Source organism: Merops nubicus, unplaced genomic scaffold (genome assembly GCF_000691845.1).
Source record: "Merops nubicus isolate BGI_N331 unplaced genomic scaffold, ASM69184v1 scaffold34586, whole genome shotgun sequence".
Taxonomy (NCBI): Eukaryota; Metazoa; Chordata; class Aves; order Coraciiformes; family Meropidae; genus Merops; species Merops nubicus.
Genome location: NW_008613538.1, coordinates 4,242 through 17,576, shown reverse-complemented (window position 1 = coordinate 17,576; position 13,335 = coordinate 4,242). Strand labels below are relative to the sequence as shown.

Here is a 13,335-nt window from a genome sequence, read left to right as displayed (position 1 = left end):
TCAAAAGCTGGGTGACCTGCTCACACTTGGCAGATAAGGTAAAGAGGATGGTGGGAGCTGTCAGAGGAAGGCTGGGAGCGCGGGAGACTGTACTGTGGTTGGCGGGTCTCCTGGAGGTGCTCCTGGGTGTTCAAAGTTCTTAGCCCTTAAACTCTGTAGACTGAAGCAGAGCAGCCCTGCGCATGGGCCTGTGGGGAATCTTCCTGCACAGAGAATTGCTCCGAGCTGTGCCCACGGCCCCTCTTCTCTGCCTCTGTACCTGTGGCTTCTGAAGCCCCACTCCTGTCTCTCCTTTTCTCCCTTTCCTTCTCCCTGTCCCCCTCCTTCCTTTCCTTTTTCCCTTACTTCTTGCCTTTCATTCCTTCCTCTTCCTCCTAAGGGGGTGCTGCTCCCCTAGAGCATCCTTCCTTACCACAAGAGAACAGACACCTCCAGCTGTTCAGTTCCTTTATTGTCACCCCACAGGGCACAGCTACATCCTCTGCACAGGCTTAATGCCCAGGATGTCGAACCCTTTGGCCATGACGGTGGCAGTGGCTTCACACAGCAGCAGCCTCCACATGTTCACCTTCAGGATCTGGCCTGCAAAACACCAACACAGGCACTAGAGCCACTGCTCAGAACGACCAACGCCAGTGCCCCTGGGCAACCCCCTCTGCCCACAGCCTGGCCGGGGCTGCCGCGCTGAGCCCCCCCCTCTCCCTGAGCCAGCCAGCCTGACCAGCCCCCCTGCTTCCTGGATCCTGGCTGCTCACAACTCTGCTCAGCCTTCCTGCTCACAGGCAGACAAGACACAGGCTGTGCCAGCCACTTGCAGCCCTCCCACATGGCTCTGCAGCAAGCAGTGTGACAACAGTCCCACAGCTCGCCCACACCAGGGCGAGCACAGCAGCCCTAGGCCAACACTCACCACTCTGCCTGTCCTTCTCAACGCAGTAGCAGTTGTCGTAGAACTCAGTGAAGGTGGTGGCCAGCTCGTACAGGTAGTCGCAGAGCGTGTGCAATAACAAGTCCTCCAGGATCTTCTGCAGGATCTCGGGGAACCTCAGGATGCACTTGCCCAGTTTCCACTCCTTCTCGTGGTCGAGGATGAGCACCTCCTCCCTGGCTGCCTTCCGCAGCATCTGTTCGTCAATACTGGCCAGGCGAGCGATCGCCCTGGAACGAGCCAACACCCACCCTGCTCGTGAGGGTCCTGCTGCTCCACCCGCCCCGGGGCCAGCCTGCAGCTGCTCCCCTGCCTGGCCTGGCTCAGGGCTAGCGCTGGCCACCTGTCCATCTCCTCACTTGCCCTGCCCTGGGCTACCAGGCCAGAAGAGAGCATCCAGCCCTGGGGAGGCATGGGGAGACACTGCCCTCGGAGCAGCCCAGCAGGGCACTGCATAGGGACATGCCCTCGGCACGATGCTGCCAAGCAAACCAGGACTTGGGGGACAAGAAAAGCCATGTGGGGTGCTGGAACACGGGCTTTCTAACCACCTAAATCCTCTGGCGGAATTACCAGAAGCTCCCACAGTTCCCTCCCTGCTATCTAGGAGCTCTGTTTCAGATAGCACAGGACACCATTTCCAAGGCCAAATAAAACCTTCCCGAGGGCGCACACCCGCATAGCTGCCTTCTCTTATCAGCACCCCCCAGAGGGCTGATGTCATCCCTTCCCCACACCCCGCTTGGGGGCAAAGGTGCAGCCAGCAGCAGCAGTGCCCAGCTCCGACCCACCTGATGCGCGTGAAGGCGTACAGCAGGTACGCAGCTGTGTTGCCTCGGTCATCCAGCATCTTGTCAAAGGAGAACACGTAATCGTTCAGCCTGTTGTGGGAGAGGTCTGCGTATTTAATACACCCGAAAGCGACCGAGGTCTGGGCAGCCTTCAGCTCTTCTGCTGTGAGCACCTGGTGTGGGTTCGAGAAGGACAGCAGTCAGGAGGAGGAACGCGGGGTGGGCACTGTGAGCACAACTCGCAGCCTGGGCCTCTGGGCACAGCTCGAGGTGCTCAGGAGCTCTGTGCCTGAGGCACTGTCTACCCCATGGGCTGACCTCGCACAGTGCTCCTGCTCCCTACAACCTGCACGTGCACAGAGTCAGCATGGGGCCCTCCTACCCTTGTAGGGCACCCTGGGCAGACAGAAATCTCATTTCCCAAACAGCTTCAGTCAAACTCGGCCACAGCCTCCGAGGGAAAAGGTGAAGCCAAAGCCCCCTCCAGGCCCCAGCCATCCACCACCAAAAGTCACCGCTAGCCCAGCAGGCCAAGGCTCCAACTTTATATTCTGCCACCACCTCCTGCATCATCAGCTGCCGCCATCACACCAGAGATCGGACAGTACCCCCAAGGACAGCCTCTCCTGCCAGGCCCAGCTCTCCTCTCCCACCCTGACAAAGCTCTGCAGTACCAGTGTGGTGCCTGCAGCTCACATGTTCTCACCACTGTGTACTCAGGGTCTCCCTTCTCTCCCCATGACAGCACCTTGCCCAAATTGCTATCAAATAACCACTGACACAGCCCACGGCATCTCCTGAGTGGTTGGGCAGCGTCCGTATTCTCAGCTCACATCCAGAATGTGGAAACCACAAGTCTGTGAACAGATATGGGAATTCTCAAGAAAGATGAACCATTTATCACAACTACCTTGTCCCGCTCCTTGTCCTTCAGCTTGTCCATAGCTCGTTTCAGCCCTTCTTCCAGCAGATCTATAAGACGCACTGTGTCCCCTGAACGAGTTTTGAACTTCTTCCTGAAAACACACAGCCAAAATGACCACCTGCATCAGAGGCAAAACATTTCCACCCTCTGTCCAGTGCCCAGGACGACCCAGGAGGTGCATCTCAAGTTCCTGCAGAGATTTCCAATGCTCACACCCAATGGATCGTTAAAAAAAGCATATGCCTACGAATTTCTTGGTACTGAAGAAGGTGACATCACACAGAGAGCTACAAAACTGAGAGAACACCCATAGGGTGGCCATAAGGGGTGGCCAGGAAGGCTCCAACAGTCAGAACTGTCCCAGTTCCAGACCTCAGGCAGGACTCAGTACCAGTGCGGGACCCCTGCCCAGCTCACCAAGTCACCTCTGATTTTGTAACACATCTACAGCAAAACCCCCCAGTGCAATGACACGTGGCCATCAGAGCACATTGGTTTAGTCACAGCTTCACCGAGACACAGACAATGCTGAGCACGGGGCCTGGCCTGCAGACCAGGACACAAGAGGTTCTTTTCCCAACTTCCATTTCACCTGTCATGAGGCAGGCAGAAACTGGAAATCACAGCCTTTACTGCTGCTAGCTCCCTGCATTCCCATCAGCCTCCACTGCACTTCACCAGCCATTCCCAGTGCCACTCCCCAGAGGCCAGGCCCAAGGGAAACCTGACCCCAGCACCAGTGACTGTGTGGCTCAAGGACCATGACACGCAGTGAAATGACACAGTTACAGACAACAGCACGGGATGCAGTGCTCTTGGCATGCCACAGACATACTGTCAACAAACAAGAACAAGTCTTCTGTATTCGCTCAAATGTCATCTTCAGAGCACATACTGAGGAAAAATGACATCCAGAGACTTACTTGTCTTCTCCCAGCACCACTCCGAATGCAGCATGGGCCACCCTGGTCACTTTGGGATCATACCAGCCCATCATCTGTCCAGCTGCAAACACCGTTTGTAAATGCACCGACTGCAAGGAACAAATACCGACAACAGGTTCTCATCGCACTCCTCTAGGTGCAGTTTTCTTCCCAGCTTTATCTCCTTCACAACGCTGATTCACAACGAGACTTAAAATGCTTCTAGCTCCACAGACAAATTCCACTTCAGAAAGTTCAAACTTTCAAAGAGTTTTCTTGGCTTACAGAAGCAGCCACTGGCAAATTCCCATTGCTGCTCAGACCTGGAGCTGACAACCTTGCATGTCCTCATGTAAGGAGAGACCCAAGTATGAGCAGTACAAACCTCGCTCCAGACTCGTCTAGTGAGGTTTAGGCTTCACCCTCCTCCAGTGGTAACTGGGTGTCTCCCTTTATCAATCGGTTCTAGGTGCTCTCATGGAGACCACCAGCCACCAAACTCGACAGAGTAAATATACCAACCATCCAAAAATCCCTACAGGCATTCTACCTAGGTCACTGCTGCATCTATCACTTCCCATGCTCTGTACCAGCAGTGGCAGCAGAGGCTGGCACTCACCTGGCCGCTGTCAACAACGTAAATAAGGATATCAGCCTTCTCTTCATACAGCCTATGCTTAAGAGCAGCTAGGTCAGATGTGTCGTATGTGTAACCTCCGTCCGATTTCATGATTGTCAACGGGACAGGGAAGCCTGGGACAAACACGATCTTCCGGCCATCATCAACCTGGACAAACCCTGGGAAAGCAATGGAAAACACTGTGTTGTACTGCACAGGGAGCCTTGGGCCAGCGCGGGCAGAAACACTTCCCTTCCCAGATGGTACCAGAAAGAAAAGACCATGCACTCAAATTGTCAAACAAGTAATGGCTCAAAATATCAAAAATGAAAAAAAAGAGAACTCCCTTGATACCTGACCCACATCCTGCCCTGCACTTCCAGAACTCAAGGCTATGCACGAGGACGCAGATCTGTACAGATCGGGCCTTACCAGAAGGGACTGAATTGGATTTGAAAACTCCTGTCCCTGGCATCCAAATTCACCCTGACAGCCACAAAAGCAGCATCAGAAAGTATGGCATTAAAGGCAACAGCAACTCCATGGAGATGCAAAAAGGACTTAGCACAAAGTCTGTCAGAGATAAGGCTAGTCAGAACACTTCAAATGGTGAGAGTCAAGATCTGCCAAGTTCAGACAGGAACATGTAAAACCAGAGACTTCTGAAGCTCCACTGGGCTTCTTGCCAGTCTCAAAGTCAACATGATCCAAACATGCCAATGTCTTCACACTCATTTAAGTTCCCATATAGTCACAACGCAAAGACCACAAAGTCTGTCCTGTATTGCTCCCTGACTCCTTACTAAGGAGACAACAAATTCCAGTAGTACCTCATGCTACTGCCTACAAATATGACAGATGAGCTGCTTTCGGTGTCAGCAAGAAAGATCCAAGCCTTCTGGGATGGGAGATACAATAATCAATTCTGTTAATGCTTCTCTAGAACAGAACACCACAAAAGATCCACTCAGGAAACATGGATAAGAAGAAGAGCAAGAGTGAGGAACATGCAACTTTGTAAACATCAGTCCTAAGCCTTGCTGAATAGGAGTGAGGTTCCCTCACTCACCCTGACAGCTGTGGAATTTCTGACTCTGAGACCAAAAACCTCACCTTTATCTTCAAACTCTTTCACGATGTCTTTCATCATCTCGTGGTAGAATGACTCCCCTCTCTCTATGAGTGTGACGTCCAAGCAGTTGTAGATTTTCTGGAACTCTTTAGAAGGAAAACAGAACAAAGTACTTCCATTAAATGCACACACAAGCCATTAGTGGCATATGTTTAGTAACAGGCCCCTAAAGACATTTTCCATCTCTCAGTCAAGCCATCAGACTCGGACTCAGAACAGACTCAGCAGACGAAAGATCTAGCTGAAAGCCTCCACAGACAGCCCAGCACTTTAGTTGTGTTGGCTACTTTCTTTATGCTTCTCAAAGCAGTGCAGCAGTGATTTTTCAAAGCAAATTATGAGGCTGGACTCAGACATAAAGGTGAGGAAAGTCACCAAGTTCTGCTGAGACACGTTTCTGGACCTGCCGAAGTCACCTTTCCGCGACACGTCACAGATCAGCTCCCACGCTTTAATGAAGTCTGTGTTTTTGCTCTGCAGCAGCACCACACATTGGTAGGCACGTTTCTTAAATTCCTCCTCTGTGTCAAACCTCCTCTTGGATTCCTATGGTAAAACACACTGCATGAAAAACCACCATTTTCTCCCCTGAAACAAGCTAATGTTCACAACAGGCTCCCCAGGCGTTCTCATCTCTGAACTCGGAGAGGCAGTGTGCTTACAAAGGCCTCTGGTCACACCCCACAGGGACAACTCAATAGCAGATACTGCAATCCGTGACCCAGCAGCAGGTTACTGCAATAATCTATTAACAGTGAGTCAATTCTTTCGTTGCTATTCATAAAGCTCTTCAATCTGCTTTCCAGTTGTTGACATAAATAACACACTTATTTACTAGAAGTACCTTGTAAAAAGCTTGGAGATCCCCAATGGGAGGAGAAACCGTTAAGTAATCTGGGAATTTGTCTTGGAGGTGAGCAATGAGCATTCCAAACTGGGTGCCCCAATCTCCTAAATGGTTTAACCTGGAAGCAATTGAAAAGCACAATATCAGTGATTTCTCAAACATACAAATAGACACATTTTAAAAATATGTATTCTAAACTAAGAAACCTAATCTCAGAAACTGAAAACACACAGGCCCCAAATTTCAGTGCAAGGAAGCTGCTGTCCATCTTGTTTCCTAACCCTCCTACACTTGCTCAGCTTAGAATCTTACTCCACATAGCAAGAACAATATAGACCAAAGCAGAGGGAGATACTGTGTACATTTAGCCAAACAAGCTCACCCCACCCAAAAACCAGCTCTCACCTCAAAACATCATAACCTGCAAACTCGAACAGTCGGCACATGCTCTCCCCAATGATGGTAGACCGCAGGTGGCCGACGTGCATCTCCTTGGCAATGTTAGGGGATGAAAAATCCACCACCACCTTAGACACAGTACCAAAGGAAAACATGAATGAAAGGCAGCAGTCGTTACCCAACCCCCGCCATGTTTAATCTTGGTTTTGCTGGGGCAGGGGGCACAAGGCTCAGCTCCGCTGACCTTCATACCCTGTGCTGCCAGAAGCACACAGGAACAGAGAAGGCCCAGGGGGGACATCAGAGCAGGCTTCCAGCCCAGGGCTCTGCTCCTCCCACCCTGCAGAGTCAGGGATTGCTCCCAGACTGACCTCGGCACAACACCCTGCCTTGGGGAGCCCTGTCCTCCACCCTCCAGAGACCACACCAGTTGCACGTGGCCAACCCTATGGCCCCCACTCCTGAGCCACATCCCGTTTGCTCTGCTCTTAATGTGGCCATCTGCTCAGCAAATCACTTGAGGGAGGATTTCAGAGCCACCTGCCTGGAAGCAGATGCCTCCTGCTGTACCTTTTTCCTTTTGCCAACAGCTGGCGGCTGAACTCCGTTCACCAGTAAATTGCTCAGCTGCTTCGACACAAAATCCTTTCTCAGGTGGACATTGATAAAACCTTTAGAGGAGAAAACCAGCAGTGAGTGAGAGCTGGGGCTGCAGTAGTGCCTCAAATAATTTTATGCTTCCTCCCCACCCTGGATCCCCGTTTCCTCACATCAAGGACAAGAGCACATGAAATCAGCTTGACAAAGTAAGTTTTCAGCAACAGGACAACAAAGCTGTCAATGGAAGACAATTTCTGCGCCCAGGTTCCAAGCATCTGTTTCCCAGCACCCTGGTGACTGGAGTCAGACACTGCAAGCTAGACCACTCATAACTCCTTTTTGCACACTGTCACTCCAAGGTGAATTTATAAAAACATTTTTTCACGAGAAAATAAACAATCTTGCCAGGGTTTGCAGAATGCAAAACCAAATCCTGCTTTGTCTCCTTTTTTTGTGAATACCCTAGACCATATAGTTTCACCTGGGATAAGCCGTGCTTGTGGGATGATGCTGTTTTACCTCTGCTTCACAGAGCGAAGGAACCAGCTTCTGTAGTACTCACAAGGCTGTGCCATGCAATTTTTGTGTTTGTGCGGAAGCCCTAAGGAGTATGAGCCCTTGTATTTCCTCCTGGGTCACAGGGACAAAATGGGTGCATCAATTCATAACCTCCACGCCTCCATGGTGAGAAGGGGATACTGATCTTTGCTGCAATTTCATGATTGTGGCCTGATGCCCATCACCAATATTTGAAGGGGAAAAGCTGATCCCTTAAGGATCAGTAGAAAAACTGCCAATTAAAGTGCTCAGGCTCACACTTGCAATTCTGATACAGAAGTGGATTTTGTGCTGCTGCACAAGACTGAGGGCCACAAAGCTCACCAAGACAGAAGAAGCTAATTCACCCCATAACTGCAGTTCTAAATTACAAAATAATTGAACTCAACTCAGCTTCCCTGAACACCACTCAGTATAAAATCGCCTCAGCTTCAGAAGATACAAAATGTGTACCATGAAACTGTCTTACCAGGACCAGCAATTTCAACCTTCTCAATGCATTCATTGGCAGGAATATTTTTTGATATTTTCTCAGCAATTTCTCTTGGGCTAACCTTCTGCTCCTTGGTTTTGAGCAGTATCTGAAAAACAGTGAGAAGGTCAAGAAAATTCAATCCTCCAAAACAGTCTACAGAGTGCAACAGAAGGCACAGATACTGTGCATTGAAAGATCCTCCTGATCCTTTAGCTTCATAATGCAGAAGACACACACAAAGAAAACCATCTCTGGCAGATGTTACAGATCAGAACAGCTCTCTCTACACAGCAGCAGGCTAACTAGATCCAACACGTTCAGTGCCTTCTGTGAAGGGAAGTTAAAGGGTAGTGCCTATGTCAGAAGAAAATCTTCTAAGCTATTTTTCAAAACCTGTTCGGTGGTTTGGCCCAACTATATTTCTCTAAGGTAGTAAAAGGGACAAACTCTTTTAGAAATCAACACAGCTCACACAATCCTTCACGCTGGTTCCAAATCCTGCTCACAAGTCTCACGGGTGCCCTCAGCTCTGCCAGCATTCACATTTGAAGCTTTGAACTGTGCCTAGAGTAGATGCCGAGTGTGGTTTTAGAGCAAGTCTGCTGATTTATGATTAAAGTAACCAAAGCAAACTGCCTTCAGTCCTACTTTAGACTCAAACCTAATAAAGAAAAGAATAAATAAATAAAATGTAACAACCCAGGCACACAACAATAGTCCTAACACTGCCCAATTTCTTCAAAGGGCATCAGAAAAACTGCTGGTAAAGTAGCTCTCCTTTTCCCTCCAGACATAATTGCCCCCTGGGATGAACCTAATGCAAGTTCACATACAATGACAGCATCAGAACAGACTAGCTTGGAAGGGATCTTGAAAGATCATCTCGTCCAACTCTACCATTTCTGTGCCCATTCCCAAAGCACCTTCTCAGATATTTTTTTCTAAACGTTACAAAAACACCCTTTATGAGGATTCTGTGAGCTAGCCCACGCTGGCCCTTACGAAACTACATTCACGCTCTATAAAATTACCACAGCTATTTATTTCTAAGCATATGATCTTCCACTGTGATGTGTCTGAAAATAATCACCTCACTCTCATCAAGGCCACAAAGAGCATGTACCTTTTTGTCAGCTCACTACTGTCTGCATTTGCTAGTCTGCAGTCTGCTGAAAAATGGGACTTCTACTTAAGTTTCAGCCTTCTGTCTGACCTGTCAGAGTGGATCATAATGGGATCCTTACAAGATGGTAAAGGCTTAGAATGGGCAAGAAAAGAAATCCTCTGTAGCCTTTAATTCTACTCAATGTGCATATGACAGGAAAAATAAATGCAGAACCAGGTTGTGGGCATGTTGTACCACACTGCAGGTGTGTTATCTGATTCATTCCAGAAACAGCCACTGCACTCCTATTGCTCTAAGGAGCAAGAGCTTCTGGCTCCAACCCTGGGCAATACTGTGCTAACGAGCTCCCAGGACACCACAGGGATTTGTGAGGGCTGCCCCACATGGGCACAGTGCAGGGAGAGAATGCTGCCTGGCACGGTGCAGGGAGAGGCTGCTGCCTGGCACGTAGGGCGCTGCGCAGGCCGGGCACCGCTCCGGGCACTTCCAGCTCCTGGGCAGCGTGACCAGCTCCATCGGCAGCATGCCAGGCCTGCACAGGACTCCCTGGGCAGCCAGGCTCCACAGGAGACTGCAGTCCCAGCCAACACCCTGCAGCTCGGGCTGGCAGGAAGCACGCGGTCTGCTGCTGCCCGAGGGAAGTGCCTGCACTGCAGCCCCTGGCTCTGCCGCGCCGAAACGCTCGGGGCCCAGCTTACACCCCGTGCCTTGCCTGGGGCCAGACGCCATGGCCAGCCCAGCACTGGGAACCCCTTTCCACCAGTATGGCTGACAATCTGGAACTCGAAGCCCTGGCTCAAAGGGGGCTGTTTGGACACTGAGAAGCCAGGACTGCCCGAGAAGCCGACGGCCTTAATTGGGGTGAAGCGGCGGTCAGGAGAGTGGCAGAGCTCTGAGAGGCCGTGTCAGTGCAGCCACCCAGGGTGCTCCTCTGGCTGAAGCCCACTCACAAAGTGCTAACAAGACCAAGAGAAGATGACACGTATTTGTGAGGACTGTTTCCACCCTGGTGCTTCAGCCCAAGCGCCTGCTGGCTGGCACGTACCGGGGTGCCCGGGAGTCAGACTCGCCGGAGCAGGACGCCAGGCTCAGGGGCTGCAGATGACAACCCAGGAGAGCACAATCCCACGTGTGTTCATGCAAGCTCTACGTCAAAGTACCAGTCTGATGGCTTAACGAAGGTGAATTTACAACAGAACACTTACAGAGTTGGTCCTGTTGAGACTGCACAACAAAAGCTCTGTAATTACAAAGACTCTGCCTATTTGCTCAGAGGTACAATACACCAAAGTTTAGGTGTTTCAGCAGCTAAGCTAGAACACGTGACCTTTCTGTCCCACCTCCTGGTTTTACTTCAGCGCAGTCCCAGCCCATTGAGCAACTCCTGAGGTCTCTTTTATTCTGTTTGGGTCCTCTTTGGCCAAATACCTTCCAGAAAGCAGCAATAATTTTCAAAGTAACCATTGATACCAGCCAAGTTAAAAAAAAAGTCTCACTTCTTCCTTTGCACACACTTAACAGATGTTCTGTGAAATGGATCCATTCTTGCAGCTGCCTGAAAACCTCCAAGAACAGAACATCATAAAAAAAACCCCCACATCTCCTGCTTTTTGCACAGTTAGAAGAAAACAGAGATGCCACCAACCACAGATGTGGGGATGCCCACACAGCCAACCCTCAGCAAACACTTGGATAACAACAGCCAAGAAGACAGGAAGACGAGCACAAGAAGCGTGTGGCACAGCACACTCAAATCCATCTGAGTGTCTGTCACAAAACTGAAAGCGCTCGACGGGACACAACAACCACCAGCCAAATTCAGCCATAACCAGGGAGTTAACAGGAGGGCTCTGAACCAAGGGAGTCGGCTAGAGCAGCAAGGACAGTGCCTGAGCAGCAGCCCACACCTGTCTGGACACGGAGAGAAGGTGCTTCACGAGCAGCACAGCCTCTGCGCAGCCCCGACAACAACCCGTGCCACTGGGGACACGAGCGGCAGCTCGAGGGGGGCATGCAAGGACCCCAGCCCCCAGCAGGCCCCTGCTCGTTGCCCCGGGCTGCAGAGGCTGCAGGAGCTGTGTGTGGGGGGGAACCCACTCCTGCAGCCTGGAACCTGCCTGTCCCATGAGAAGAAGAGGGGTGTGCACAGAGCTCCCTGCAAATGCATGTGGGGACACTGAACTTTCCTGCTGTAGAGAAGAGCAACTAGATATGTTTATCAACATTGGGCAACTGTCCAGAGTTGTGACTTACTGTTTTGCTGCTATCAGTTCCAAACATACAGCTCGCTAATTGGTACTTATTTACTCATCGTTAGTAAATCAATGCAGCACACAAATCCTGATCTGATCTAGATCCTGCAAACTAAGCAGTTTTTCTGTGACACACACCTAACTCTCACTCCAGGCACATAAGCAGTGGTTTAAAGGTCTGCTCTCCGAAGGCCAAGGCCTCCCCTAAAACGCTGTTGGATGCTCACTGAATCCTCAGTCCAAGCCCAAAACAGGTCCAACACCACAAGTCTCACTCTGCTCTCTACGACTCAGCTTCCAGCAGACAACATCCTCGTGTCTTCCTCCCTCAGCTTTACCTGTGTGATGCCCATGGCGCTGTTACACTGGTAATCCCCAAATCTGGGCTGCTGACTTGGTGTCACCACTAGCGGAGGGTTTTCTAAATCTGGGTAGGCAGCCTGAATAGCAGCTCCAAAGATCTCCTGAAGCCGGCTGTTGATATTAATCATGCTTTTTGCTGTTTTACTTCTTTCCTCTTGAAGGCTCTGAAAAAAACAAAATCCAAAAGGCTAAATTCACAACATCTGAGGAGCTGTAAACCCCACCTTCTTCCTTGGCTCCTGGCAAAGCACGGCTGACAGATTTGCCCGACACCTCAAGGCACAGGAGCAACACATGCAGCATAAAAATCATACTCAAGAGCTGCTTCTCTCTTTAAACCCACCAGCACAACTACTTGCCCCGAACACCAGGCTGCACTGCTTCTCACACGCCTGCCAGTGATCCCAGTACAGACCTCAGGTGGCCACCTGTGACACGACTGGCCGAGAGTAGTTGTTGTGGGCTTATTCATGTACTGACACTTTTCATCAAGTAGTTTTCTGTTTAAGGCACTGAGAACACCTGACCTGCCACTAACAACTAAGGCATCAGGATGCAGAGTGAGCACACTGTCACACATCACTAGCTACAACAAACTATCATTTAGCTTGTCTTACTGAGAACAACGCCCCCATGCCACAGCATTAATCCTTTATTCTCTTACCTTCTGAAGGAAATTTAAGCGATACTTAAGTTTTGCGTTTTCGTCTCGCAGCCCCTCCAAACTTGGGGAGGCTCTTAAGCACCCAACGTTCTTCAGGCACTCGATTTCTGCCGTCAGGAACTTGATCTCGTTTTCCTGAAAAGCAAATTTAAATGTCACACTGTAATTCTTGGAGTGGGGGGGACAGAAGGTGAGGAGCTGCAAGATCTCAAATACAGCTCTGGTTTTGCCTCATGAAGGTAGCAGCAATGACATCTAAGGTGAATACTTCCAAACAATGAATGTTTAAAGGTGGTTTCTATATGCATCAGAAAGAGGGATTCTGAAACATTCTTAAAAAAAGTCAGTGAGATAATAATCTCACCAATATCAAGAGAAAAATGCAAGAGCAGGTCATGCTAATAAAACATTCCCAAGATAAGCACTTTCTCCAGCCTTTTTAGTCTAATAAAGAGGTCAGATAATTTGGCTCAAAATTCCCTAAATTCCCTTCAGCCTGTTTCACCACCTCACAGGCCACAGCTTCTCGTCCAGAGGATGAACCCACAAGCACTCACACAACCCCAGGAAGCTCAAACACCAGCTGCAGACAGAAGTGCCCAGCAGGGCAGCGTGCTGCTTCACAAGGGAGTCCCCAGGGCCACTTCTGCAGCAGGCACTCCCTTCCACCTCACCACACCACCTGCCTTCCCTACCTCCAGCGTGGCTTCTCCTTTAAAACTGACATAAAGTG

At 50.2% G+C, this 13,335-nt stretch overlaps 1 protein-coding gene across 1 annotated transcript; it reads right to left on the bottom strand.

Moving 5' to 3' along the window:
• Nucleotides 1-436: 436 nt before the first annotated feature.
• Nucleotides 437-12,737, bottom strand: RARS (arginyl-tRNA synthetase; the record flags this gene model as incomplete). Its single annotated transcript, XM_008941938.1, has 14 exons — nucleotides 437-582; nucleotides 911-1,158; nucleotides 1,720-1,892; nucleotides 2,630-2,735; nucleotides 3,568-3,677; nucleotides 4,187-4,365; nucleotides 5,300-5,404; nucleotides 5,735-5,864; nucleotides 6,163-6,283; nucleotides 6,571-6,692; nucleotides 7,135-7,235; nucleotides 8,192-8,303; nucleotides 11,914-12,102; nucleotides 12,603-12,737. Coding segments are annotated over 14 exons (1,941 nt in total), but the record flags the coding sequence as incomplete, so codon positions are not given.
• Nucleotides 12,738-13,335: the final 598 nt, after the last annotated feature.